The sequence below is a fragment of the Mesoplodon bidens genome, assembly GCF_964165515.1.
Source record: "Mesoplodon bidens genome assembly, chromosome: X".
In the NCBI taxonomy this organism is placed as follows: Eukaryota; Metazoa; Chordata; class Mammalia; order Artiodactyla; family Ziphiidae; genus Mesoplodon; species Mesoplodon bidens.
The window spans coordinates 136,126,499-136,154,332 of record NC_138163.1 but is presented as its reverse complement, the minus strand read 5'-3'; the positions used below and the strand labels follow the sequence as shown (position 1 = coordinate 136,154,332).

At 48.4% G+C, this 27,834-nt stretch overlaps 1 protein-coding gene across 4 annotated transcripts in view; it reads left to right on the top strand.

The window, feature by feature from the left end:
- LOC308609230 (F-box-like/WD repeat-containing protein TBL1X) overlaps nucleotides 1-27,834 on the top strand; it is a 224,932-nt gene that overhangs the window by 173,960 nt on the left and 23,138 nt on the right. For all 4 annotated transcript variants that reach the window (XM_081222868.1, XM_081222867.1, XM_081222865.1 and 1 more), the window contains one exon: nucleotides 26,104-26,249. In XM_081222868.1, the coding sequence (XP_081078994.1) occupies nucleotides 26,104-26,249 (146 nt within the window). The remainder of the gene's footprint in view (nucleotides 1-26,103; nucleotides 26,250-27,834) is intronic.

Sequence of the window (27,834 nt, the reverse complement as noted above, 5' to 3'; positions counted from 1 at the left end):
CCTGGGCAAAAGGGATGAAATACATCGGGCATGTAGCATGTTATAAATAAACCTCTCCCCAACCAAGCCTGGATCTCTCTTTCTGCTAGCGACCCCAGCTAGCATTTTTCATGGAAAGTACACGTTCTTTCTACATATACACTCGAACCTTTGGATTAGCTTTTGCCAGAACATAGTATAAAAAGTTGATAAGCACGTGAGCCATGGCTGTTGAGCCTGCGCGTCCGGAGCCTGTGCTCCGCAACGGGAGAGGCCACAACAGTGAGAGGCCCGCGAACCGCAAAGAAAAAAAAAATTGATAAGCAAAACAAAATAGGCACTGCCTAACCCCTGTAAATCAGGGAGATCACCACCGCTGCTCTGATACCTTAACCTCAGAACTTAGCCAGGGAATCTCTCACCTGGAGTACAAGTGTTCCCCTAGCCCTGATCTGTTAGATTCCCAGGAACGATTGTAAATGAAAGTTCCCTGTACCACACCCTGTCTCCCTGTAGACTTCCAGCACTGAATTTGGGATCCTTTCCTTTTAGAAACACCTCCTCACAAAGGTAGGATGAAGACAAAAGCACGGTCAAAATGTGTAGACAAGTCACACGCTAAAATCCCCGTCCCTCTGTCTGTGAACATCAGGGTAAATAAAGGGTGTGAAAGAAAGCTTTTGTGTAACCCAGAGAAAGGTTTCTCCCCGTGGTTGGTTCCTAGAGCCGTGGGGCAGGAGCGTTGCTGACCTCTTTGAATAAACACAGAAATCTCCATTCCTCCCCCAGAAAGGCGAAACTTCCTTTTTTGGTGTTTGTTTACATTTGTCTCACATTTGTTGATAAAGTTTCTGTAACCAGGCAACTGAGACGGAGACTTGGGAGACAGCAATGTATAGAATTTCATCAACGCTGATTGTATGTAACGTCTGCTGAACTGCTGTCCTAATTTGTCAGACTCCCTAGAGAAAATCCCATAGGTTGAGTGAGGAGTTAAGAGATTACTCTGTGTTCCTCTGACGACTGACTCGAGCACCCCACGAGGACATGCTCAAAGGAAGAAATGCCTAATGTGTAACTGTTCATTTTGGGGTGGTTTTACATGTTTATCTCAAATCTCAAGCTTTGGTTAAGCATATATTTATCGAGCACCCACCAAGTGCAAAGAGCACCTTCCCCTTGGCCTGTTAATGTCTCCTTTCTAGTTTTTCAAAAAAAAAGAAAAAGAAAAGAAAGAAAAAGGTCTCTTGATTAAGTATCTGTACTCTCTCTCCTTTGCCGCCATCAAATGCATTCAAGCTAAGTCCTGTATTGTGATAAGTGATTCATTCCTCAACCCCTCCCAGCGTGGCTTCTCTACTAGAGGTTGAAAGTTCTCTGTTGTGAAGTCTTCAGTAGTCTTCATCCTCAGGTTGTGTGTAGAAGAAAGTGGGTGCGGAGGAGGCCGGAGATGGTAGGTGGTGAGGACCCCGCAGTGAGGCACACCCCTGGTTCTCTGGTAGATCTGCCCACCACCTCACAACCAGGAATAGACTCAGAGTGTTCCACACCCGCTCTAGGGACAAGTTCCCTGCAACCACGGGCACTCCTGCTCCTACCACCTGAGCCGATGCAGAGAGTCCTGCACTAAAGGTATCGCATATCAGGTAGGATGCTTTTGGCTGCAAGTAAGATAACCGACAGAACCTTCATCCCCCCAGATAGCAGGAAGGCAGGGTATTGAAATGATACTTTCCTGAAAGTGTTGTGCGAATCCACGTCTCATCTCTGCAAACTCAGGAAAGAATCTTGAAAATGGACTTGTTTCGGGTTTCTGCCCTCAAGAGGCAGAATTCGTGTCATCTTGGACTCTTCCCTGACCTTCACCCAGCTGTATATATATTCCACAGCCTTTTCCTTAAAGGCTTGTTGTCACTGTTCGTTGTCTGAAGCAAGGGCCATGCCCGTAGAAAGCACTCCCTTAAATACTGTTGATTTGTGACATCTCACAGTTGCGCTGCATGGCAGCCTGATAAGTGAAACTGGTTAGTCAGCAAGGCTTTCCGACTCAGGAGATTTTGACCAGCTCTGGCACCAGAGTGGCTCAGTTGGTTTTTGCATGAGTTACGGGAGTCCAGTTTTGAGGGCTAGGAGTCTGTTGGCCTCTGCCTTACAGGGGTTAATCGTGTGGTCAGATCTGCCGTCTGGGCAATTTTTAGGAAGCAGATTGTGGCAGAGAGTCTTTGCCACGCAGCCCATAATTTCCCGTCATGATCCGAGCAAAGGCTCACTGCCCAGCACTCATAGAAGCCAGTACTGTGTCACCAGCTTTTGAGAGAAGAAGGAGGTCTTTTGCGAGGTCAACCTGCAAGGACACAAGGGGCAGGACTCACATCTGTCTCCCTGATCCAGGGTTTGGGGCAAAACTCAAAGGGTTGGGGGAGTTTTGAACTTGGAAGCCGACTGGCTAGTCTCCAATCAGTCCGTACAAGCTACTCGCACTGCTGGAAGCCAGGTTTTCCTCATTGAAGGGTTTCTCGCTTCATGAAAGGCTCTGGTGGCAACATTTCTATTCTCTGAGTCCCACAGACTGAAGATTCTTGGTTCCGGGGTCATCCTGGAGATGGGTTCTCGTGTTGTGCTGACACAGGGCTGTCTCTGTAAAATAACTCCAGGTTCGATCAATCAACAACCTGTTTAAGAAGGCAAAGCCCGTTTGAGCCGGTCGGTGTTTTCCGTGTTCTCTCACTGTGGATGCGTGTCGGCCTGCCTGGGCTTCTGCGAGCGGCCCCTCCAGACATCCGATAAGTGAGTCTCTGTAGGCACATTAAATATTTCCTCTGGGGCCTCATCCTCAAATCTAAATTATACAGAAACATTGTTCTCCCAGATCCAGTGGGGCAGGGACCCATTGGACGCTAGCATTGGTGGCAGGCAGCTCTTTACACAACCAGGGTGTTTACCTGCCAGGAGTTGCCAAGGCTCTGGTGAAGGAGGTGAATGAATGGCTTTGGAGATCTGTCACGAACAAGCCCGAGTGTCTTTGTTATGTCGTGTGCACAGGACCAGCTCCATGACGGATGGAGGGAAAGATGGTCTCATATGGCGTTGGGTCCGTGTCACCGTTAATTCTGGAAAGGAGAGAAGGTCTGGGGGTTTGGGGCCAGATTCTCCATGACGTTAAATCGTGACAAGACCTTTTTCTCGTTCATCTCAGTGGGCAGCCTTGGAGAAGACAGACGTGACCTTTCCTTGTTAGATGTGGCTGCTTCTCCCCTCCCCACCCTCATCTGTACCATCTTTTTCTTTTTCCTTCTTTCTTTTTTTTTTTTAATGTAAGGTATAATTTTCATGCCATAAGATTCACCCTTTTTGGAGTACAGATTTGCAGTGTTTGCCAGACGTTTACAGTTGTGTAACCACCAGCACAGTCAAGATACGGAACAGCTCCATCACCCCAAAAAGTCCCCCGTGGCCCTTCCCCCCACTGCAGCCCCTGGCAAGCACCGCTCTGCTTCCGGTCCCTGTAGTTTTGCCTCTGCAAGAATGTCTTAGATGTGGAATCTTACAGCAGGGAGCCTTGACAGTCTGGCCTCTCTCGGTGTGTTTGACGTTCGTTCACACTGGTGCATACGTCCGTAGTTCCTTCTTTACCGCTACGTCATGTTCCATTTTAGGGGTGCAGGGCGGTTAGTCCTTGTCCCGTGTGAGAACATTTGAGTTGTCCCCAGGTTTTGACGATTACAGCTAAGGCTGCTGCAGACGTTTGCATACAGGCTTTTGTCGTACGTGGGTTTTCATTTCTCTTGGGTTGGTATCTGGGAGTGGGATTGCTTGGCCGTGTGACAAGTGTGGGTTGAGTTTATCAGAAGCCACCACATCCTCTTCGGTCTCACTCGGCAGCGAGGCACTTCACAACCATCAGTGGTTTTATAGGTTTGATTCGCGTTGTATAGCTAATTGGTTCCTGGGGCGCAGGACATGTTGGAAAGTAAGTAAAAGGACACTGTGCTCCGCAGATACATCTACAGGATACTGATGAAGTTTTACGCTTCTTCTCAGGGTTTAAAATTAGCCTTCGTGAGCCTGTACCGGGGTCACGGTTTCCACAGATCTGCTGAGTGAGAGAACATCCACCCGTGCACACCTAGTCCTCCTTAAGTGTGCACCTTTCTGCAGGAGACGAGGGAACTCTGCCGCCTGGCCAGCCCTCCAGTGGGTAAGACCGAGCCTGTGGGCAGGACATACGTCCGTCTGGGCCGGCTTCCAGGTAGATAGCAGGATTCCTGCCGGCAGGGCCCCAGGTAGGGCAGATGCTAAAAGTTTCCATGCATTGATTTGACTACACACCCAAGGTATTAACGTCATCGAAACTTGGGGAAGTGTTTCTCTGCTGTGAGTTTTGTGACTGACATTTGCACACCATGAAGAACAGACAGAGGCTTAATCAAAACCACTTGATGACTGTGGTGGTAACTGTAACAGTGAACAAGGAACACAAGTGAGAAGTTGTTTCCCTAATGTTTTGTCAGGTGCGGGGGTGTTACCAGGCTGCGTGTCCCCAGTGGCTGTCGTTTTTAACATTTTAGACAGTGAAAGAAGCTTATCATTATGATAGATGGTAGAAAGTCATTTATCGTAAATCACAAATCAGCAAGACGGTGAACTTCTTGCTTCATTGTGGAGATATAAAGACTTCCGAGTAGGATTGAAAACTCCTCCTACGCTGGAATTTACTTTCTGATCTGTCATGATTTGTGGTCGAGAGGCCAATCTCTTACACATATGTTTTGCCTATATTAGCATTGCCGTATGTGGCTTATTCTGAGAGGAGCATCCATGGTTTTCAGAAGTAAAAGTCTGGGCCTTCACTGGTGGCGCAGTGGTTGAGAGTCCGCCTACCGATGCAGGGGACACGGGTTCGTGCCCCGGTCCTGGAGGATCCCACATGCCGCGGAGCGACTAGGCCCGTGAGCCACAACTGCTGAGCCTGCACGTCTGGAGCCCGTGAGTCACAACTACTGAGCCTGAGTGTCTGGAGTCTGTGCTCCTCAACGGGAGAGGCCGCGACAGTGAGAGGCCCGCTCACCGCGATGAAGAGCGGCCCCCGCTCGCCGCAACTGGAGAAACCCCTCGCACAGAAACGAAGACCCAACACAGGCCCCCGCAAAAAAAAATCACAGTGGAAGCAACCCAGTGTCCATGGACGGATGAGAGGGAAACACAGTGTGGTGCCTCCATTCAGTGGGATGTTACTCGGCCTTAAGAAGTAGGGACCTCGGACCCGTGCTACCACGGGGATGGACCTTGAGGGCTCTGTACTCAGTGAAGTAAGCCAGTCACAGAAGGCAGATACTGTGCGGTTCCACTTATACAAGGTCTCTGGAGGAGTCACATCCACACAGACGGGAAGGTGGGTGCCAGCAGGTGAAGGAGGGCATGGGAGTTAGTGTGGGATGGGGACAGAGTCTCCTTTTGGGAAGTTGAACAGGTTCTGGAGACGGTGAGGATGGTCGCACAGCAGTGTGAATGCGCTTCATGCCCCTGAGCCGGACGCTTTACATAGGTAAAACGGTGCATTTATATCATGTATATTTTAACCACAACTTTTAAATAAATCACAGTATTATAGGTAAGTTTTGTGTGTAGAGTATTTCAGAGTTTGGAAAATATGTCTCAAAAGGAAGATAAGAAGCCACTTAAATTCCACAGTAACATTATTAACACTGAAAGGCTTTTTAATAGAACTATAGAGCGTTTGGGGTGAGTCCTTGGCACACATGGGGTCTTTTTTTTTTTTTTTTTTTTTTTTGTGGTACGCAGGCCTCTCACTGTTGTGGCCTCTCCCATTGCGGAGCACAGACTCTGGACGCGCAGGCTCAGCGGCCATGGCTCATGGGCCCAGCCACTCCACGGCATGTGGGATCTTCCCGGACGGGGGCACGAACCCGTGTCCCCTGCATCGGCAGGCAGACTCTCAACCACTGCGCCACCAGGGAAGCCCCTACATGGGGTCATTTTTAAGCTAGGTTGGTATCCTACAAAAATCTGATTATTTTTTAAAAATAATACTGAAAACAACATGTTTTGCAGTAGCAGTATACTGGAGATTTCCCCAATGTCTGTGATTGGCTAAACAAATTGTGGTGTGTCCATATCCCAGAGTCCCACTCAGCAATAAGTGGGAACGAATTATTGATACATGACACAGCCTGGGTGAGTCTCCAAGGAGATGTGCTGGAAAAAACAAGCCATCGTCAAAGGCCGCAGACTGTACGGTTCCTTTTGTAGAGCGCTCAGAAAATGGCAAGCCTGCAGAGATGGCTGCCAGGCGTCGGGTGGCTGGTCCACCTGCACAGGGCTGCTTTGGGGGAGTTCTTTCGTGCTGATGAAAGAGCTCTGCGTCTTGACCGCAGAGGTGATCACACATGGACACATGGGATAAAATTATACACGCTACGTGTGTAGGTGATGGGCGTACGCACACACACAGGTCAGAAATAGCGAAACCTGGAGAAGGTTTGCAGTCAGGTGACCAGTCAGTTGGATGTAACTTCTCGGTTTTGATGTTGTCCTAGGGCAAGATAAGATGTCACCATTCGGGGAGGCTTGGTGAAAGGCACACAGAACTCCACTATTTTCACAACTTCCTCTCAGTCCATGATAATCTTGAAATTATTAAACAAAAAAATTAAACAGCAGTGATAATTTTGCACTTCCATGGTCTGCAGAGCTGTGTGTGTTTGTGTGTGTGTGTGTGAGAGAGAGAGAGAGAGAGAGAGAGAGGTCAGTAATACAACCGAGGCCGAGACATTTTAATTAGAATTTTCAGGTCATTAGCCATTGTGTAGGCCTAGGTTTTGATGGGGTGTCTATTTTACTTGGATTCGACTCATAGCTGTATTAACTGAGAAGTGGATAGCCACACTAACCTTCTGGGGCTTTTGGAAACAGAAAAAATAATGAAGAGTCATCTGAAGGTGAACGGCAGTTGTCATGTATACATAGCACAAATCTTTGCTTCCTTGGGAACTCAGCAAACTCAGGTGTGCATTGTATGCCGTGCTCACCTGGCCGTTTCCTCCTGGGTAATTGTCATGAGAAGCAATTCTGCATTTGATCGGGCCCATAGGTACTGGACGGGCTGTATTTTTACTGGGAGGATAAAAGTCTATGCAATGTTCTTCCCCACCGCTTTTCCAGTGCTGTACAAGGTTTTTAAATATCCCCTTATGGTCTTTAGCTTGAAGAATTCTATTAGGTGGGCAGAGTTGAGGGTCTTAATCTCTGGAGATATTCTGAATGGCCACAAGAGCGTGTATTATCAAAAGACTGTCAGCCTCTCCTGGCAGTCAGGAAAGAGCCAGGGTTTCTCAGCCTCAGCACTGTTGACATTTGGGGCGGGTCGTTCTTTGCCGGTGAGGCTGTCCAGTATTGTAGGTTGTTAAACCGCATCCCTGGTCTCCACCCACTGGATGACAGCAATGCTTCCCCACCCTCCTGTGTTACAGCCAAAAATGTCTCCACTTTGCCAGATGTCCCCTGGAGGGCAGAATCATCTCCAGTTGAGAAGCACTGATACACATCCCTGAGTTGTGGGGTGTTTCTTCTTCCAGTTAGTTTTTATTGGAAAGTGGAGTTGTAATGGGATTCTCATTTTCTCACTCTTTATCATTTTCTTGGGCTGCATTTTGATGCCTTCTGCTGCAGAACTCAGGTAGATTTTAACAGTGAGCATAATGCAGTCCCTGTTTTTATTAAATTTTTCCAGAGTATTTTTCCCCTTGAGGAAGAGGGAAGTCTGCCAGAACCGTTCTCTAGCAGATAATAAAATAATTGGGAGTAGCAGTCTTCAGTCTGGGTTTTGTTTTCGGTTTGGGGGGGGTGCTTTGGACTCCCATTGAGGAGGTTAGATAACCAGGAAAAGGGTGTTCCTCTTAATATTTTTGAATAACTACATCTCCAAAAATGATTAAGCGGCATTGCTCTCTGTAATCCCAGCAGCTGACACATCACCCAGTAGGCTCCGCTGTGTTTCCTGGGACCAAGGAATGACTTCTTATGCAAGACACGTTTCCCGGATTCGGGAAGTCATTTTAATGGTTCAACTATCTTACTTTAAACACAAGTTCAGGGCTTATTGTTCAGCTGAGTCTCTAAAAATATTTTTGACTGCAGTGGCTCTTTTACATTGCTAATGTTGTCCCTGTTTAGAAAGAGAATCTTTATGAAAACGGTCAAGGCAAGCATTTCTCTGAGGTAATGGTAGCCTTTGCTTTAGAAATCATAAAGGACAATATTGGTTTCATCAAATAATAAATCAGGAAGAACCTGAATAGTTTGTGCCTATGAGTAGAGGATGAAAGTACCTTTAAAATCACGTGAGGGAATTTCCTGGCGGTCCAGTGGTTAGGACTCGGCGCTTTCACTGCCGGGACCCGGGTTCGATCCGGGGAACTAAGATCCCTCAAGCCGCCCTGCCAAAATAAAAAAAACAAATAAACATTAAATAAAACCATGTAAAACAGTAATGTCTCATGTCCTCATGTCTTCCAGTAGATGGAAGCAGTGCCTTTTTGGTGGTTTGTTGGCTGCGCCCCCTAGAGCACGCTCAGGCTCTATGGTTTGCTAGAAGGATTCACAGAATTTACTAAGTGTCATACTCAGTGGATTACAGCACAAAGATACAGGTTATAATGTACCGCGTGGTGCTCTCACTGAAGTAGACACAGGTTAATTGTGTGAGGCCACGCCTGTGTTAAGTAGCCTGTTGAGTAACCCTTGCACAGTGTATATCCGTGCGTCAAAGCATCGCAGTGTACACATTGGTATATGTCAGTTATACCTCAGGAAGGCTGGAGAGAAAAGATACAGATAATCAAAGTCAATCCTATGTCTCCGTTTCTGTTATGTTCCTCTTTTTTTTTTTTTTTGGCGGTACGCGGGCCTCTCACTGTTGTGGCCTCTCGCGTTGCGGAGCACAGGCTCCGGACGCGCAGGCCCAGCGGCCATGACTCACGGGCCCAGCCGCTCCGCGGCATGTGGGATCTTCCCGGACCGGGGCACGAACCCGCATCCCCTGCATCGGCAGGTGGACTCTCAACCACTGCGCCACCAGGGAAGCCCTGTTATGTTCCTCTTAATTGTAGTATAATTGGGTTTATATTTTGTTTGTTCAAATGTCTTGTTTATGCAATATCTGGTGGTGCACTTTATTTTGAATTGATAGCTTCAATTTTTCTCCATTAAAATTTAATCAAGGGGCTTCCCTGGTGGCGCAGTGGTTAAGATTCCGCCTGCCAATGCAGGGGACACGGGTTCAAGCCCTGGGCCAGGAAGATCCCACATGCTGTGGAGCAACTAAGCCTGTGCGCTACAACTACTGAGCCCATGTGCCACAGCTACTAAAGCCTGTGTGCCTAGAGCCCGTGCTCCACAACAAGAGAAGCCACTGCAATGAGAAGCCCGCGCACATCAACAAAGAGTAGCCCCCGCTCGCCACAACTAGAGAAAGCCCGCGTGCAGCAACAAACACCCAACGCAGCCGAAAATAAATAAAATAATTTATTTTAAAAAATTAATCAATACACCCGCCCCCCCCCCCAAAACAAAAGATTACAATCAGCCAAGGGAAGAGGTGCATGGCATCCAGTCCAGGAGAACCAGGCACACGCTTTGCAGGTGTCCTCTCCTGGTGGAGTGACCTGATGGCACCTGATTCTCCCAGTAGCATGTACGATGACACGCGCGCAGTGTTGCTAGCCTCCCGAGCTTTGGTGTCCAGGTTTATATCAGAGGGCGGTCGTGGGGGCCTGCAGCACCTGCTGAGGGGGACAGACGGCGAACCTGGACAGACCTTGGCTGTGTCCCTCCTGCCCCAGTCCAGTCCAGGTTGTGGTTGCCTATCTATCATTTATGCATTTGTGAGTCTGTGTTTACCTCACTTTTTAAAAATCACTTTAAAAAATGTAAGGGCAGGTAAGTAGCTGGAGAATATGATAGCCATGCCTCTTAGTAGAAAAGAGTAAAGCACCCCCCAGGAGAGATTTGTGGCATCACTAATGCACACTTCTCCTCCAGCAAAACCTGCCCACGTTCCCTTTGCAGAGCACAGTCTGCAGCGGGACTGAGCCTCCCCTTACGCTGTGCCTGGGCGTCGGAAAGAACCTGTACTACGAGAATCGTCTCGTCACAGACCCTCTTGTCATGGTGCTAGTTGCCAACGAACTCCTCTTTGTTCAGGAAGAGTGTTTTCCTAAACTGCGCTTTGGGTTTGATAATAACCAATTAGAGTAGCAAAACGGAACCGTGGAGAAGTTGCTTTTGTATGTCCCAGATGTTCACAGTCATCCTGGTTCCCGTGCAGTTTTGGTTGTGCAATCTTTTCTAAGTTTACTGCTCTCGTTGGTATGTGTGTAAAAGCTCGGATTCAAGATTTGCCATTCTTGTGCTCATTAATTTGTCGGGGGGGTGGGGGGAAGCAATGAGAATAAAAATCACTTGAAAATCAGTTGAGTGTTTATAAGTTACAGTTGTTTAAATATGTGTCTTGCTCAGTACAGACAAACAATTTCCATTGGTATTGCCCTCAGAGAGAGGTTAGATGCTGTTGAAGATGCCCTTAAGTCTTAGGATACCGTTGTTTCCTACTTTAAATGTTACTGATGATATGAAAAAACCTAAGATGGTTCCTGTTTCCTTTTTTTAGCTAAGACGAAATAACCACTTACCAAAGTGCCTGTTTTCCAAAGTTCATACACTATTACATTTAAGATCTGCCTGCTCTGAAATTCTAATGTGACCTTAAAAGTGTCCAGCTTTGGTGTACTTTATTTCCTGCCAATTTCAGTTCCCTTTCTTCCTTCCAGACTGAAGAGCCAGTCGTCTGGACTGTCAGACACAACACTGTCCTTTTCCTCCCAAGTTTCTATATGTTGTTCTACTGATGTCTCCACGACCCACTTCTTAAATGCCATTGTCCCCAAGGTGACATCCTTTTCTTTCCCTCCCATGTCTATGTGGCCAGTGTGCTGTTCCTTCTGCAAGTCTAGGTGTCCATCCTAGCCTCTCTACTCACCCCCAGTCTAGGTGTCCATCCCTAGCCTCTCTGATCCCCCAGTCTAGGTGTCCATCCTAGCCTCTCTACTCACCCCCAGTCTAGGTGTCCATCCCTAGCCTCTCTGATCCCCCAGTCTGGGGGTCCATCCCTAACCTCTCTGACCCACCAGTCTAGGTGTCCATCCCTAACCCCTCTGATCCCCCAGTCTTGGTATCTACCTCTAGCCGCTCTGTTGCCTTCCATACTGCTGTTTTGGCTGTATATCTCCCAAGCATTCTTTAACATAATTCCACACGTAATACCATTGCCATTTCCTGACCACTGTCCCTCCCTGGCAAAGAACAACTTCCTCTGTCCCGTAATTGTATCGCGGTTTAATATGAAAACATCGAATCATGTTCACATATTCTTTGTCCATAGTATCTTTCGTACTGTCTCCACCAGCTGGGTGCTCCCCAAATCTTGTCAGTGCTACATCTTTCCCCATTGTCACTGCCTTGCCTTAGTGACCGCAGCTCCCATTTATTGAGCACGTGCTCTGTGCCAGGCATGATTCTAAGTACTTGACCAATAAAACTATTACCCCTAAGAAGTAGGTACCGCAGCCGGTATCGTTGACAGATGAGAAACCCAAGGCGTTGAGAAGGTAGCCACTTGCCCAGGTCACACTGCCAGGAAGTCGTAGAGCTAGGATTCAGAACAGGCCATCTAGCTCTGGAACGTTACATGTAAGTGATTTTTCTTGACTCTTTTTTGTTTGTTTGTTTTTGGCTGCCTTGGGTCTTTATTGCTGCGCGTGGGCTTTCTCTAGTTGTGGCGTAGCAGGGGCTACTCTTGGTTGCGGTGCGCGGGCTTCTCGTTGCGGTTGCTTTTCTTGTTGCGGAGCATGGGCTCTAGGCACGCGGGCTTCAGTAGTTGTGGCTCGCGGGCTCTAGAGCGCAGGCTCAGTAGTTGTGGCACACAGGCTTCGTTGCTCCGCAGCATGAGGGATCTTCCCGAACCAGGGCTCGAACCCGTGTCCCCTGCATTGGCAGGCGGATTCTTAACCACTGCGCCACCAGGGAAGCCCTTTCTTGACTCTTAATGTGGTGAAATTGTTGATTCATCTTTGGACATTAAAGCCTGTGTTCCTGGAATAAACCCCACTTGGCCCGGACATTTTGTGCTCTTCATATATATCACTGAATTCCGTTTGTTAGTTCTGTGTCTGGTATATTTGAGTGTATTTTACCAGGAGAAGTTAGGCTGTGATGTTCCTTTTTGGATGTCCTCATCGAGTTTGGATCTTAGGGTTATAGTGGCCTCATAAAACAAGTTGAGGGATCAGAAACTGCTTTCCTAAGCACCTGTTGGTCCCATCGCCTAGTTTAGGTGTCTCCCCTGGATTAGTCGGAGGAATCTTTCTGTAAAAGATAGTAAGTATTTTAGTCTCTGTCACAACCAGTCATTTCTGTCTTTGTAGTGCAAAAGCAGCCATCAGAAATACATAGACACGTGAGAGTCGCTGTGTTTCAATAAAACTTTATTTGCAAAAACAGGCCAAGGGAACAGATTTGGCTCAGAGGGTATAGTTTGCAGACTCCTGTCCAAGCCTACTAATGGAATGTAGGAGTTTCTTCCCATCCAGGGAACCTGGACGCCCCCCCGCCCCCATGTGTTTATAGTGAGTATCGATTACTTCCTTGTCCTTTGGACACTTCTCTTGCCCTCCTCTGTCTATACGTGTATTTCCCATCCTCAATTCTCTTGTACTGTCTACGTTATTTTTGCATATACCTAAAAGTATTTTGTTAATATTTATTAACATTTTCCCTTAAATTGAAGCAGTTACTTTATCCTAAATTTTCAAAAATATCTATTAATCGTACTTGCATGATGCACATCAAAGTAAATAACTTTGATTTTAAAATATTTGCCCCTGTGCTATGTTAAATTGTTTTAGGTACTGTCAGAGGTATGGATGCCATCCGGGAATCCTTGATACACACGAATAAAGCAGTTATCCTGACTTGCAGTTCTATAAATGTCTCTCGCTGGCTTGTCTGTTGAGTGGTGGCACTGCCCTAGGTGCTAGGGTTGGAAGGACAGATGGGAGGGGGAAGGAAGTCTTTTCCTCCCCACCCAGGGAGTGTCACAGGTATTAAAGAGGCGTCTGACCCAGAGGCTGATACGTGTGAGGTTGGAGGAGTTCACAGAGGACCATGGGGGAGGGTGCGGAGAGGAGGAGGCATTGAGCTAGAACTGTTCAGGCAAAGGAGGAAGGAGAGCATTTCAACCAAAAGCAAGAGCCCGAGTTAGTGCCCGGAGGCTCAGCCAAGCCCCGCGTGTTTATGGAGGAGGAACCATCTTGGCGCGGGGAACAAAGGCTACAGGACGGGAGGGGAAGGAAGGAAGTGCTGGGACGCTGGCTCAACAGCCCACGAAGGCCAGGCTGTCCGGTGGGAAGCCACTGATGAGTCTTTGAAAGTAAATCCGGAGGCCGTGTGTGTAAGTCAGGGATGACTGTCAGTGAAAACTGAGAATCAACCAAAATGGTGACCATTGAGACCAATTAGCAACCAGGGGAAATGCTTATATTGTGTTAGGTAAGAAAGAACACGGGTGCAGAATTCTAGGACCACAAGAATTACATGTAAAACTTAATTTGCGAGGGCAAGCGGACTGGAGGAAATTCCCCCGTGTGAGAACAGCACTTGTGTCGAGCATGTAATGGTGTGACTTATTCCCTCTCTCCTCCAACTTGGTTTCTCTGTTTTTCCCCCAAGTCCTGTGTTAATTGTAGTTTTTAACGGTCCTGTCCATCGTAAATCTCCGGTTTGGCAGTCATGCTCGACTTTCCCAGTCAACGAATAGCGGCTCCGGAATTCACGAGGGTTCAAAGCTGTTGCGGCGGTGGTGCCAGAAGGAGCGGGCCCCGAGCGAGGCTCCTCCGAGTGGCGGCCGGAAGCGGGAGCGGAGGTCTGGCTGAGCTTGTGGGGGCAGGCGGCCGCCTCCCCGGCGCCCCTCGCGCAGCTGCCGCCCCCCGGCCAGCTGTGGGCCCAGGAGGAAGTAGCACCCTTGGTTCATAACCTGCCTTGTGCTCTCTCCTCCTGGAGGCCTCCCAGGTCTAGCGGATGTTACAGGTCTTGGCAGGACTGCGAGGTCTGCAACAGCCAGCAGCCCAGGCTGCTCTCCGCCGCCGCCCCTGGGGTCCAGGCCAGATGTGAGAAGTGAAACCCTATTTTTAACGAGGTCCTCCTGGTATTTCTTTGGGGCGCCATCCAAGCAGTTCCATTTTACGCTGAATTCCATGTTACGGCAGGTCAGTGAGAACAGGTCTGCGGCTCATAAAGCCACCTCCCTGCACTCGGTTTTTTCTCCAGCAAGATAGTGGAGAATTGGGACAGTGTGGGAGAGCCGGGTCTTGGGGATTTTTTTTTTTTTTTTTTTAAGATAAACACATTGAAGTGTAGAGTTGTTATGGACATGTATAGTGATGTAGACTGAAAAATCAAAAAGAACTCTCAGCATATGTTTGTGCTTTTTACCATGGGTAAAACTAGAGTTTACGGTTATGAATTGCTTCCCGGGCAGAAAATGTAATCCTCTGGTGAGACGAATCCATCACTTCCAAAAAGAAGAAGTGAACTGATTATACATCAGCCCCCAGAGATGAGGGTATGATTTCTTATTCTCCCGCCTTTTCTGTTGACATCTTCTCACTCTGTGTGTGTGTGTGTGTGTGTGCGTCTGTTCCTCGGTTTGATTTATTTGGTCCAGCTCTCTCTGGACCACCCTCAGCCTCTCTCCCGTCTTTATTTTTATCGGTACTGTCCCCACCCGCACACCTGAGTCACCCGGTCCCCCCGCCCCCCCAAGAGGAAGGCGGGCCACTTCGCAAGCAGCTGCAGTTCTGTTAGATAAAACTTTATGATCCGGGAAGTACTGACAGAGGAGAAGCTGTGCTGACTGCACCACGTCCAGGGATGTTACAGAAATAAGGAAGTGCCACGTAGTCCTTAGCGGTCCACAGTTTCGTTTTCAGAACGACCCCATTGTCAAACCCCGGTAGCCAGTTGGACTGGATGAGCGTGTTGACCAGTGGCTGCTTGGTGGTCATTAATCGTAGGGCTGGACCGGCGGCCAGAGCCACTGACCTCTCTCTATCTCAAGGTGGCTTTTGCGGGCACGTGGAAATCGTATTACAGTCCTCCCGTCCACAGACTCTCACATGTGTATTTTCACTTCCGGTCCAGTAGGTGACATCCCCATCAAGCTACTCCACCCACCCCCGTTATATTCATAAAGCCGTAGTCCCGGTTCCTGTCTCTGTTTCTTGGCGTTCTGGTCCCTGCATGTGATAAGGTTTCTTGTGGCCCTGGTGGCCTGGTGTGGCCGCTTCCCACTGGAATTGTAAGTGATGGACTCTTCTTTCCGTGGCCTTCATCTCTCCGTGTCATCACTCACTCACCTCCATAAATTAAAATCCCGTGGGTTTGATTGTGATGATGAGGTCATTTTTTCCTCTGCCTAGAATTTTAGAATTGAAAGGGACCTTGGAGATCGCCTAATTCCACCTGTTTGTTGGTCAGAAAAGGAAGCCGGGGAAGCAAGTGAGGGCAGGCCCAGGCCGTAGAGCACATGGGAGAAGTGTGTTCTCTCTGTGAACAAAAAGAAACAGTACCAGGGCTTCCCTGGTGGCACAGTGGTTGAGAGTCTGCCTGCCGATGCAGGAGACACGGGTTCGTTCCCCGGTCCGGGAAGATCCCACATGCCGCGGAGCGGCTGGGCCCGGGAGCCATGGCCACTGAGCCTGCGCGTCCGGAGCCTGTGCTCCGCAAGGGGAGAGGCCACAACAGTGAGAGGCCCACGTACAGCAAAAACAAAAAAAAAAGAAAAGAAACAGCACCAAACTCCTGCATCACTGCATCTGACTTTGCTGTCTCTTGTTCCTAATATAGCTCTCTTTATACACTTCGTCTTTGTTTGCCTCTTTAACCTGGAAAGCATTCCGTCTAGTTTCTGCAGTGTAGGCCTTGTTTGCAACTTATTTTGTTGAAATTTGAAATATAAATGGTATTACTGATGAGATGATTTTCTTCCTCTTTTTTAAAAGGATACCATTTTGAATCATTCAGAGGTTTCTAAACAAATTTCAGTAGTGTGTGGTGTGTGGGTTAAGAGAATGGACTCAGTGATCAGATGGCCACTTGCTAGCTGTGTGCCCTCGGGGAAATCACTTTTAACTGCTCTGTGACTCAATTTCCCCATCTGTAATAGGGATTTATTAAGACTAACTCATAGGTTGTTGCCAACTCGCTAACCTAATTCATGAAAAGGGCTGATACACATAATAAGCACTTAATATCATTACCTTTATGATTAACTATTATTATTCTCAAATAACATGATGGGTTTTTAATTCTGGTATAGACATATGGCCAAGAGCCCTCTTTGGTGTTTTGAGACTGTTGGTTGTATGACATCTTCATCTAAAAGCTGTTTTCCCGAAACGGAGTTATTTGTAGTGAGGTGGATGGACGTGGAGACTGTCATACAGAATGAAGTCAGAAAGAGAAAAACAAATACCGTATGCTAACACGTATATATGGAATCTAGAAAAAAAAATGGTTCTGAACAACCTAGGGGCAGGACAGGAATAAAGACGCAGACCTACTAGAGAATGGACTTGAGGACACAGGGAGGGGGAAGGGTAAGCTGGGACAAAGTGAGAGAGTGGAATGGACATATATACACTACCAAACGTAAAATAGATAGCTAGTGGGAAGCAGACGCATAGCACAGGGAGATCAGCTCAGTGCTTTGTGACCATCTAGAGGGGTGGGGTAGGGAGGGTGGGAGGGAGACGCAAGAGGGAGGAGATGTGGGGATATATGTATATGTATAGCTGATTCACTTTGTTATACAGCAGAAACTAACACACCATTGTAAAGCAATTATACTCCAATAAAGACGTTAAAAAAAACTAAAAGCTGTTTTCCTTCTGTTGTGCCGTTACACCTAAATCCTTCGTTCTTGTACTTCTCCCTAAAGTCTCTCATTCTGAAAACAATGAGGACTCAGTTTTATTCAGTTTCTCACCCACCCCTTCATTTACATCAGCTTCACCGGTGTCTCTCAGCCATTCTACAAATGTATATTCAGCCCCAGCTGCTGTACTGAGGAAGGTGCTCCGTGTTATCAAGTGAATCCAGATGGGCTTCCTGCATTCAAGGAGCGTCAGCCTTCTCAGGAGACGAATGGGAATAAAGAGGACACTGCCCACTGCGCCTCGACAAGATGGAAGAATGGGGAGGCTGCTGCGGGAGCTGGAAGGAGAGAGCAGTCGTCTCCTGGTGAGAGGACGAAGAGGAAGGATGCCCGGCCACAGGCCTGACGACTGAGGGGGCTCAGCAGTGAGGGAGAGGGAATTGAGCGGCGGGGTTGCTCAGCCTAACACCACTGGCCTCGAGACTGGGTCATTCTTTGGCTTGGAGAGCTGTCCTGTGCATTGTAGGTGTTGAGCAGCCTCCCTGGTCTCTACCTGCTAGCCAACAGCACACACATACACAGCCCCTGGTGACGAGCAAAAATGTTTCCAGGTACCGCCCCGCGTCTTCCTCTGGCAGATGGAATCGCCCTCGCTTGAAAAGCACGAATGACTGTTCTAGACCAAGAGAGCAGCGTACAAGCAGAGTCATCCTGCAGGAAAGCAGGCATGTGCTTCTAGTGAAACCAGCCTGGAGAAGCAGTGAGATAAGGCCAGGCTTAAAACAGAGAATGAGGACTTCCCTGGTGGCGCAGTGGTTGAGAATCTGCCTGCCAATGCCGGGGACGCGGGTTCGAGCCCTGGTCTGGGAAGATCCCACGTGCCGCGGAGTGGCTGGGCCCTTGAGCCACAACTACTGAGCCTGCACATCTGGAGCCTGTGCTCCGCAACAAGAGAGGCTGCGACAGTGACAGGCCCGCGCACCGCGATGACGAGTGGCCCCTGCTCGCCGCAACTAGAGAAAGAGCTCGCACAGAAACGAAGACCCAACACAGCCAAAAATAAATTAATAAATTAATAAATTAAATTTAAAAAAAAACAGGGAATGAGAGGCTTCGAGGGCTATTCCCAGGCCTGCAGTCTCTTCACTGCTTTTGAGAAGGAGAGTAAGTCCTAGGTTCCTTGTGGCGAATCATCCAAGTTACTGTGGTAGTTCTGTGTCCCATCAAACAGCACCTGGAAAGCTTGAACGCTGCTGCCTGACACAAAGAAAGCACTGAGTAAATGTCGGCTGCTGGGCTGCTACCGTTGCTACCACTGTTAATCAGACAGAGCAGAAGGAGGGTCTTAGTGCCTTTGGCCTGCTGTAACAAAACACTGGACTGAGTGGCTTATAAACACACACACTTGTTTCTCGCAGTTCTGGAGGCTGAGAAGTCCTGGGTGCCGGCAGGTTCGGTGGGACCCGCTGACAGCCCAAGAAAGTGTTCTGGGAAGAAAGTTGTATTTACTCCTAGAAAGATAACTGTGAGAGTTTTTGCTCGTGTTGATGTAAGGGCACTAATCCCATTCATGAGGACTCCACCCTCATGACCTCTTGCCTCCCAAGGCCCCGCCTCCTAATACCATCACCTTAGGAGTGCGGGTGTCAACATACGAATTTTGGGGAAACAGACATTCAGTCTGCAGCAGAAAGAAATGAAAGAGCAGATATGGGAAGCCATGACATCTGCTTTTGTGTGGTCCGTGTGTGTGTACACATATATGTATACATACATATATCTACGTGTCTGTGTGTACGTGTATATCTATCTATCTATATATATATATATAGTAATCAAGTTGGCACACTTTTTCTATAAAAGAGTAGATAGTAAATATCTTTGGCTTTGTTGGCCATACTAGCTCTGTTGCAGCTACTCAGCCCTGCCATCGTAGTGTGAAAGGAGCCGTAGGCAGTATATCAACTCTTGCGCATGGCTGTGTTCCAGTAAAACTTTATTTCCAGGCACAGGCAGCCGTGGGCCTCAGCTTGCCTGTCCCTGATCTAAATAATTTTCATATCGTGCCCGTTGGCCTTGGATAGCTGTCAGTATTCCAAGTATAAAGTCCATTAAGTACTTGATAAAGATTCTGCGTTTTAGTGCCTCAAATTGGTGCCCTTGGTATTTGTTCCAGCTGAAGATGCAGAACCAGTGGCACAGCTGCCCAAGTATTAACATGTCTGCTTTTCTCTGCCGAATAAGCACTGTTTCTAAGGGCCGTGAGTGATCATTTAGCAGGTTTTGCTGATGAATCAGGCCAGCATTAATGGGGCAGGATGGTTCACTGCACAACTCGAATGGTTTGTGAAGCCATTGTGAAAGAGGTATGGTTTAGTGGTTTTGCAAGAAACAAAGCATGTACTTAGTTTGTTTTAAATCTGTTTTTATTGCCTAGTTGGATGAAGCACCTTCCTGCACCTGCTGTTTCCCTCTCTCATGGATGGTAGCACCTTTCAACCCTAAATGGGAAGGATTTTACTCTCCAAGTTGTTTTTTTTTTAATTTATTGTTTTTATTGACGTATAGTTGATTTACAATATTGTGTTCGTTTTAGGTATACGGCAAAGTGATTTGATAGGTGTACAGATACGTATATCTATCTATATAGATATGTATAGATCTATATTCTTTTTAAAAATTCGATTCCATTATAATTTATTACAAGATACTGAGTATAGTTCCCTGTGCTCTACAGTAAATCCTTGTTGGTTATCTATTTGATGTATAGGAGTATGTATCTGTTAATCCCATACTCCTCATTTAGCACTCCCCATCTTCCCCTTTGGTAACCATTAAGTTTGTTTTCTATGTCTGTGAGTCTCTTTCTGTTTTGTAAATAATTTCATTTGTACTATTTTTTTAGATTCCACATATAAGTGATATCATATGTTATTTGTCTCTGTCTGATTTACTTCACTTAGTATGATAATCATCTCTAGGGCCATCCATGTTGCTACAAATGGCATTATTTCAGGTTTTATGGCTGAGTAGTGTCTCATCGTGTACACACCACATCTTCTTTATCCATTCATCTACTGATGGACATTTTGGTTGCTTCCATGCCTTGGCTATTGTGAATAGTGCTGCAGTGAACATCAGGGTGCGTGTATCTTTTCAGAGTAGTTGCTCTTGAAGGTCTTACTGTGCTTTATAAAAAACGTAGTGCTTGTTTTAAACCTTTCCCAGTTTATCATGATGATACCCTTTTTTCTCCTCGGAAATATCTTCACTTCATCTGGTTATCCCCCATTACCGTGTGTTATCTGCATTCTGTGACTTGGTTTTCAATGGCAGCAATCCGCCCACGGTGTTTATAAATGCAGCAGAAGTGTGAGTAGACTAGACCTGTGGATTGTGTCCTTTCGGGGGGTGTGCTTCCTCTGGGTCATTGGTTGTCTGCCGTGGTTAGGGTCAGTTAGGCAATAACTGCAGGCCTTTTTGGTTGTCATGGCTGGGAGGAGGCTTGCTGCTAACACCTAGTGTGTAGAGGGACCTCCCTGGTGGTCCAGCGGTCAGGACTCGGCACTTTCACCTCCGTGGCCCCACATTCAGTCTCCTGGTTGGGGAACTAAGATCCTGCAAGCAGCACGGTGCAGCCAAAAAAAAAAAAAAATCTGTGTAGAGAGCAGGGATGCTGCTAAACATGCTGCAGTGCACAGGACAGCGCCCCTTCCAACTCCCCGGCCCAACAAAGAATGGTCTGGCGCAAATATCAGTCATGCCACCGCTGAGAAACCTTCCTGAGGAGAGATTCATCAGGGATGCCTCTTGCTTAGCAGGAGGCAAGTCTGCGGGCTTCAGTGACTGCTCCAGGCTGCCCGAGCAGTGGACGCCAAGGACGCTCACACTGAGCCGTCCCAGGAATCTTTCATCAAGGTGCCACCAAGCTCTGTGTTCTGCCTCTTTTTACCAACTTCCACACCTGCCATGGAGCCAGTTCTGAGCATTTGCATCTCTGTCACTGACATCCTGTTCTCTGTTCCTCCCAGTGTCTTGTTGGGGAGAAGAAGGGATGCCCTGAAAGCTGGGGGAAAGCTGAAGAGGCATAAGGCACAGAAGTCGTAGCACTGGCAGACTGAAAATGAATATGCTCATTAGCCCTGGAGTCTCGTTGGGAGGGCTGGGGCACTGGTGGCGGCATATGGAGGCTGGCCACCCCCAACACAGGGGCATCCTTCCTGGAGATGCCAGTCTTCCAAGGTGGCGTATTACACGGCACCTTGGCACATGGCAGCAACCGTGACCTAAGAGGAAGTGCTCAAGCAGGCCTCCCCGACAGAGGCCGAGGACATCCCCCTGTTCCACGGTGAATGAATTCCAGAACCGGGAAGTACCCTCGCGACATCAGTTGTCCTCGTTGCATGGACAAGGCGACATGGAAAAGGGATGTTTCCACTAGTTCATGGTCTTCTATGTAGATTAAAAAGCATCTGTGGAAACCATGTAAATGTCCATCGACAGATGAATGGGCTAAAGAAGATGTGGTACATATATACAATGGATTACTTCCTACCCAGCCATAAAAAAGAATGAAGTAATGCCATTTGCAGCAACACGGATGGACCTAGAGATGATCACACTAAGCGAAGTAAGCAGACAGAGAAAGAAAAATACCCTATGACATCACTTCTAGGTGGAATCTAAAATATGACACAAAACAGAAACAGACTCACAGACAGAGAGAACAGACTTGTGGTTGCCAAGGTGGAGGGCGGGGAAGGGATTGAGTGGGAGTTTGGGATTAGCAGATGCAAACTCTTATATATAGAATGGATAAACAACAAGGTCCTACTATATAGCACAGGGAACTATATTTAATGTTCTGTGACAGATCATAATGGAAAAGAATATATATATGTATAACTGAGTCACTTTGCTGTATAGAAGAAACGAACACAACATTGTAAGTCAACTATCCTTCAATAAAATTTTTTTTTAAAATCTTGTGATGAACCATAATGGGAAAGAATATGAAAAAGAATGTGTATATGTATAACGGAACCACTTTGCTGTACAGCAGACATTAACACAACATTGTAAATCAGCTATACTTCAATAAAATAAATTTAAACTAGAAAAAGTGTCTGTGTTCCTGCTGCTCTTGCCTCTGCTTCTCCCTTCAGCTCCTCAGGTACTCCTTAGCCCCGCGTGGTAGTAAAGGAAATGGAGGCCCAGCCCAGTGAAGGGGCCTGGCCCAGACACTCAGCCCCCGTGTGGCTGAGCTAGGACGGAACCCAGGACTCCTGACACTTTGTCTGCCTGGCCCTCCCACATGCCTTGATGAAATCTGCTTGGCCAGAAATCAAGAAGAAAGTCTTAAGAACAAATGGACTGAAAGCAACCATTGATTTGGAGGCCACACATAGATCTGTCCAAAGAAATGCAGCTAACGTAAATGTAAACAAATAGGAGGACTCTTCTCAGCAGTGACATGGAACATTACAGCAAGGGTTTGAAGATAACCTTGTTTCCAGTCACAATTTACTGTCGTCTCCAGTAGCGGACCCAAGTGTTCAAGGTCATGGTTCCCTTATAGAGCTTTATCCCCCTTAGTCATCATTTTGCTTTAGTGGGGGGGACATTCCTTCTAGCAGATGGCTTTCAGCCCTCCTCCTTGCAGAAGCCTCAGACTCCCACACCACCCCCCGTTCGTCTTCACTGCTCCATCCCCTTCTTTCAGCAGTCCTTCACTGAGTATCGTCATCAACATGTTCTAGAAATGGAATCTACTTTGAAGAGCAGTATCCCGTGGAGAGACAAGAAAGTTATGCAACCAAACTGTATCCCCAACCCAGATAAAGAGAGCCATCCAGGACATATTCAAGTCTTGGCTTAGAAGTGGGTTTGCACCCAGTTCTTTACAAGTTGCCTGCACTGTATCTGTGGCTGCTGCCGATCCAGAGCCACTGGTGGTCCAGCTGGGAATGGGCTTGGCATCCACCTGGAGAATTTAAGAATTTTGGTTCCTGTGCCTGTGGGTCTTAGAGTAAGTAAGGTTAAAAAGGTGAATCTTGGAGTCACATAGTGTAGAGTTGAAATTCTAGTTCAGCCTCTCATCGCATGTATGGACCTTGGACAGGTTATCTTAATTCTCCAGCATTTGTCCTTTTCATGTGTAAAACAGAAACACCAACTCTCAACAGCTGCTGTGAAGATTGAGATAATGGACACAAAGTGCCCAGGTTTGATTAAAGGTGGTAAGGTAGTCAGAATCTGCTGCGTTTCACGTAACTTAAGTAGCATTTCTAACAAATATCATATATTATTAACACATATATGTGGAACCTAGAAAAATGGTACAGATGAACTGGTTTGCAGGGCAGAGATAGAGGCATAGATGTAGAGAACAAACGTATGGACCTCAAGGGGGGCAAGTGGCAGGGGTGGTGGTGGGATGAATTGGGAGATTGGGACTGACATGCATACACTAATATGTAGAAAATGGAAAACTAATAAGAACCTGCTGTATTAAAAAATTAATAAAATAAAATTCAAAAATTCCCCCCAAAAGTAGCATTTTTATGGCCCTGTGTTACTTGAGGGAATAAATGAGTGGGTGAGCAGATGAATGACATAATACTTCTGTAGACTGAATTTTGTATTTCCCTTCTGAACACACACACACACACACACAAATACATATGCTGAAGCATAATCCCCAGTGTGATATTTGGAGGCGGAGCCTTTAGGGGGTGATTAGGTCATGAGGATGGGGCCCTCGTGAATGTGATTGGTGCCCTTCTAAGAGGCCGCATGGAGCTCTCTTGCTCCTTCCACGTGGTGAGGTTACAGGGAAAAGACAGTCATCTGTGGACCAGGAAGTGGCCTCTTACCAGAACCTTGATCTTGGACTTAAGCCTCCGGAACTGTGAGAAATAAATGTCTGCTGCTGACACCACCCAGTGTGTGGTGTTTTTTTTATAGCAGCTGGAACGGACTAAGACATAGACCAAAAGCTTGACTTTTCTCCCACAGCTGCTCCATCAGTCACTGAGATGTGTTTGTCAGGAGCCCTGGTCACAGTCAAGGCTGTGCTCTGGTGGAACACTCTGTAGAAGTTTCTAGGTGGAGTTTTGTGGTGGGCTGCGATTGGTGTCCTACTGCCTGAGTTTGGAGCTAGTGATTGGGGTATGTCAGTTAATTTTGGGAGATCTCAGGACCCGATCCGTAAAAGGGAGAAAAGAAAATGAGGGAATGACTGCAGAGGGTTACAGAATTAGGAGGAAGTCCTTGGAGCAATGCCTGACTGAGAGTGCGTACCGTGTCAGGGCTGGCGGGTGTTATTTTATTACTGCCACGGTGGGCGTAGTCCTGCACTAGACCTTGTGAAGATACGAGGAGGATAACAAATGGCTCTCAGTCCAGTGTCCCGTCCCATCAGCTGGTGGAGACACGAATGGAAGAGATGGTAGGAGCCAGGTGGGCGGGGCTGTCACCCAGGAAGAATTCTTCCGAGAGAGAAGCCATTGTGGCCCAGAGTATATGGGGATGAGCCCATGCGATGGGGAGTCCGGCCGAGAACCCACTCGGTCCTGCTCCATCCATTGACCTCAGATTTTTCTAGGCTACCCCTTGCCGGAAAATGAGTGATAAAAGCTTGGAGATGAAGACTGTCCACAGGGTGGCAGAGACTCGGGGGGATAGAGTCATTGGTTAACACAGGGGTGGGTGGTTCTGTTCTGGCAGGAGTGGGTAGGGGAACGGAGGGCAGAGAGAGAGAGAAAACAAGTTAGAGGGAGAAGGGAAGGCTGACCACAAAGGGTGTTTGTTCATGTCCTTCAGAGAGTAAGAGCGGAAGGACCCTGTGCGGGGAGAGCCTCCGAGGAGCTCTCCTGTACGGTCTAACTTAGGGGCTTACAGTGTATAAAGAAATACACACAAGTTAATAGCAGCTACAGTACTACTCCTGAAATAAGTATCAAGTGCCTATTTTATATATTCTTAATAACGAGGCCACGAGCAGGAGGTGCGGTGAGAAGCAGGGAGTGAAGAGAGAAAGGGACGCAGATGCAGGCAGAACTCTTCTCACGTGAGGGAACGTTCCCACCGGCTGAGTGTTTTGTTCATTGCAAAGGCTGCTTGTGTTTTGGTAACGAAAGGCAGAAGCCCTGAGGATGCTGACTCTGATGCAGGCCAGGGGCCCCGCCGGGGCTGATGAACGTGAGTGCGGCTCGAGAGGCAGGGAGACCCCCGCCAGCCCCCCGCCAGCGCGTACCACGACCCGGGGTGACGGGAGGGCGCTCATGGCTGAGACAGCTTGGGAGCGGGCTGCCCGGGACCCACGCAGGTGAGGGTCTGACAGAGCACAAGGCAGCCTGTGCCTCAGACCCGCACCCCCGTCCCCCATGGACCCCCGGCTCCTCCTGCCCTGTGCCCTCCTTTACTGAAACAGGCACTGTTTGCTCCCTGCAGTCACCGTCCTGACTTGCCTCCCGACGTTTTCATCCAAGCAGCTCCATCCACACCTCATCTGCAAGCCCCTCTCACTTGCCCAGTGTTGTCAGCAGCTTCCTACAGAGGCACTTGGTGGGGGGTGCTAGGGGAGGAAGGGGGGAACCCAGCACCTCTTAGCCAGGGGCATCGCCCAGTTTTTCGGTAAAAGGACCCAAGGCCACACCACTGAGTCCGGACCCACCTCTTTTTCTTTGGACGGTTGGTGGTGAGATCCATGTGCCATGAGCCCTGCAAGGAGGGTGCAGGCAGACACGAGCCTGAACTTCTGGAAGGAGCCCTGCAAAGCCAGGCAGAGAGCCCTGCCGCCTGACTTCTGTAACAGAAACCTTGAACCCGGGCAGACACGGGCCTCTTTTGCTTTTAATAACGTGGGAAGGGCTCTACCTTTACAGCTGTTTTCCCGTCCCGTGCAAGCAGAGGCCTGCCTCCGTCTGCATCTCTCCCTCTCTCTGCCGGATCCTGCCCGCGACACCCCACGTCAGAGGCCGGGCATCCTACGGCCACGTCCCTTCCGCTCTTAACGCGTCTGGCATCAGCGGTGCCGCCTTTTCGGTCTCAGGCTGCGCCTTGCGCCCTCGGTCCAGGCTTCACGGAACCCTGGCCTCCCTGTCTTGCTGCAGGTTTTTCGCACTCGGCCTTCACGTTCGGTATCGAGAGCCACATAAGCCAGTCCAACATCAACGGGACTCTAGTGCCGCCGGCCGCCCTCATCTCCATCCTGCAGAAGGGCCTGCAGTATGTGGAGGCGGAGATCAGCATCAACGAGGTACGTGCACCGCGGGGCGGGGCCGAGCCGCGCAGACGCCGGAGCGTGCCCGCGCCGGGAAGACGCGCCCCCTTAGCACACGGCTCCCCGCCGTCTCTCACGGTCGGTTAGGGTTCCTTATCTCTTTGCGGTAGATACTTTCTCCATTGGGGGACGGCGCTTCTGTTGCACCCAAGGAGCAATCTTCCGAGGCCCTTTATTTAGCTGGGTGTGTGGTTTTCCATATCCATGTGCACATCGCCAGCTGTTGACTGAAGTCACACTACGTTGCCCAATGGGAAAACCACACAGCAGATCTGCAGCTGCTTTATACGGGCATCCCTGGGTACGCACCGGGGATGGTTCCGCGACCTGCCGCGGGTACCAAAAGCCATAGTGCTCAGGTCCCGCAGTTGGCCCTCCTGCATCCGCAGATTCCACACCCGCGGATTCTGCCAACCGCGGATGGTCAACATAGTAGTAAATGTGTTGGAAAAAAGAATCTGCATATAGTGGGCCCAGCCAGTTCAGACCTGTGTTGTTCAAGGGTCAGGGGTCCTTCAGGACAGGTGTGGGCCTTGCACGTGCACAGAACATGCCCTCCCCCCTGGAATAGTTTGAGCAGTTCAGTCGAAGAGGGATCCTGGGAAACATTTGCCTAGAATCTGTGTTTCATGTGAACCCGACAGAGGGCACAGCCGGAGGCCACGGAGGATAGATGAGGACTGTTGCGTCCGAGAGGATTCCAGGGGGTGGTTTTGTTACTCGTTGAAGAGCTTCAGGGGAAGGCGGCAGTTGTATCCATAATTATACATTCAAGTCACTCCAATTTGTTTGTGTCCCCTCCCTCTTTATAGATGGGGGCCCAGTGTCCCCTCCCTCTTTATAGATTGGGGCCCAGTGAGTCCTTGGGCCAACGTCATACCAATGTTTAAATGGGCTCTTTTGGTTGAAAACAGTGCCCCTCTCCCCTGTTCTGTTTTACTCTTGGGACCGTCCTGTGAAGAGGCCCGAGGCCTCCCCTGCATCTCGGCCTGAGCCCCTCTGATTTTCACCACACTTCCCGCCCTCTCTCCTTCTCTCTGCCCTCGTGTCTCCCCCCACGGTGTGGCACGCTGCTTTGCACCAACTTCCCGTCTTCTGTCACGGTCCGTCCTGCACGGCTGACGCCGTCCACTGCCCACGTGCCCCTCTTTACCACCAAGTGTCCCCTTCCCAGGTCACACCACCCTTGGGCCCGTCTTCCTGAACCCTTCCAGTTCCCTCCATCCCCTCTCCCTCTGAACTGCTCTCACCCTTACAAGCCTTTTTTAAATATATATATATCTTTATTGGAGTATAATTGCATTACAATGCTGTGTTCGTTTCTGCTGTATAACAAAGTGAGTCAGTTATACACATACATATGTCCCCATATCTCTTCCCTCTTGAGTCTCCCTCACAAGCCTGTCTTACGCATAGCATTTAACTCCACTTTCTCTTCAGCTTTTAAAACTACGGAAGGAGTGTATCTTGTGTTCTGTCACGTGTATTCCTCTGCTGTTTTCCAAAACCCCACATCCTTGAAAACACCTGAGTGTCCGCCTACCCTGTGCTCTTTCTTGCC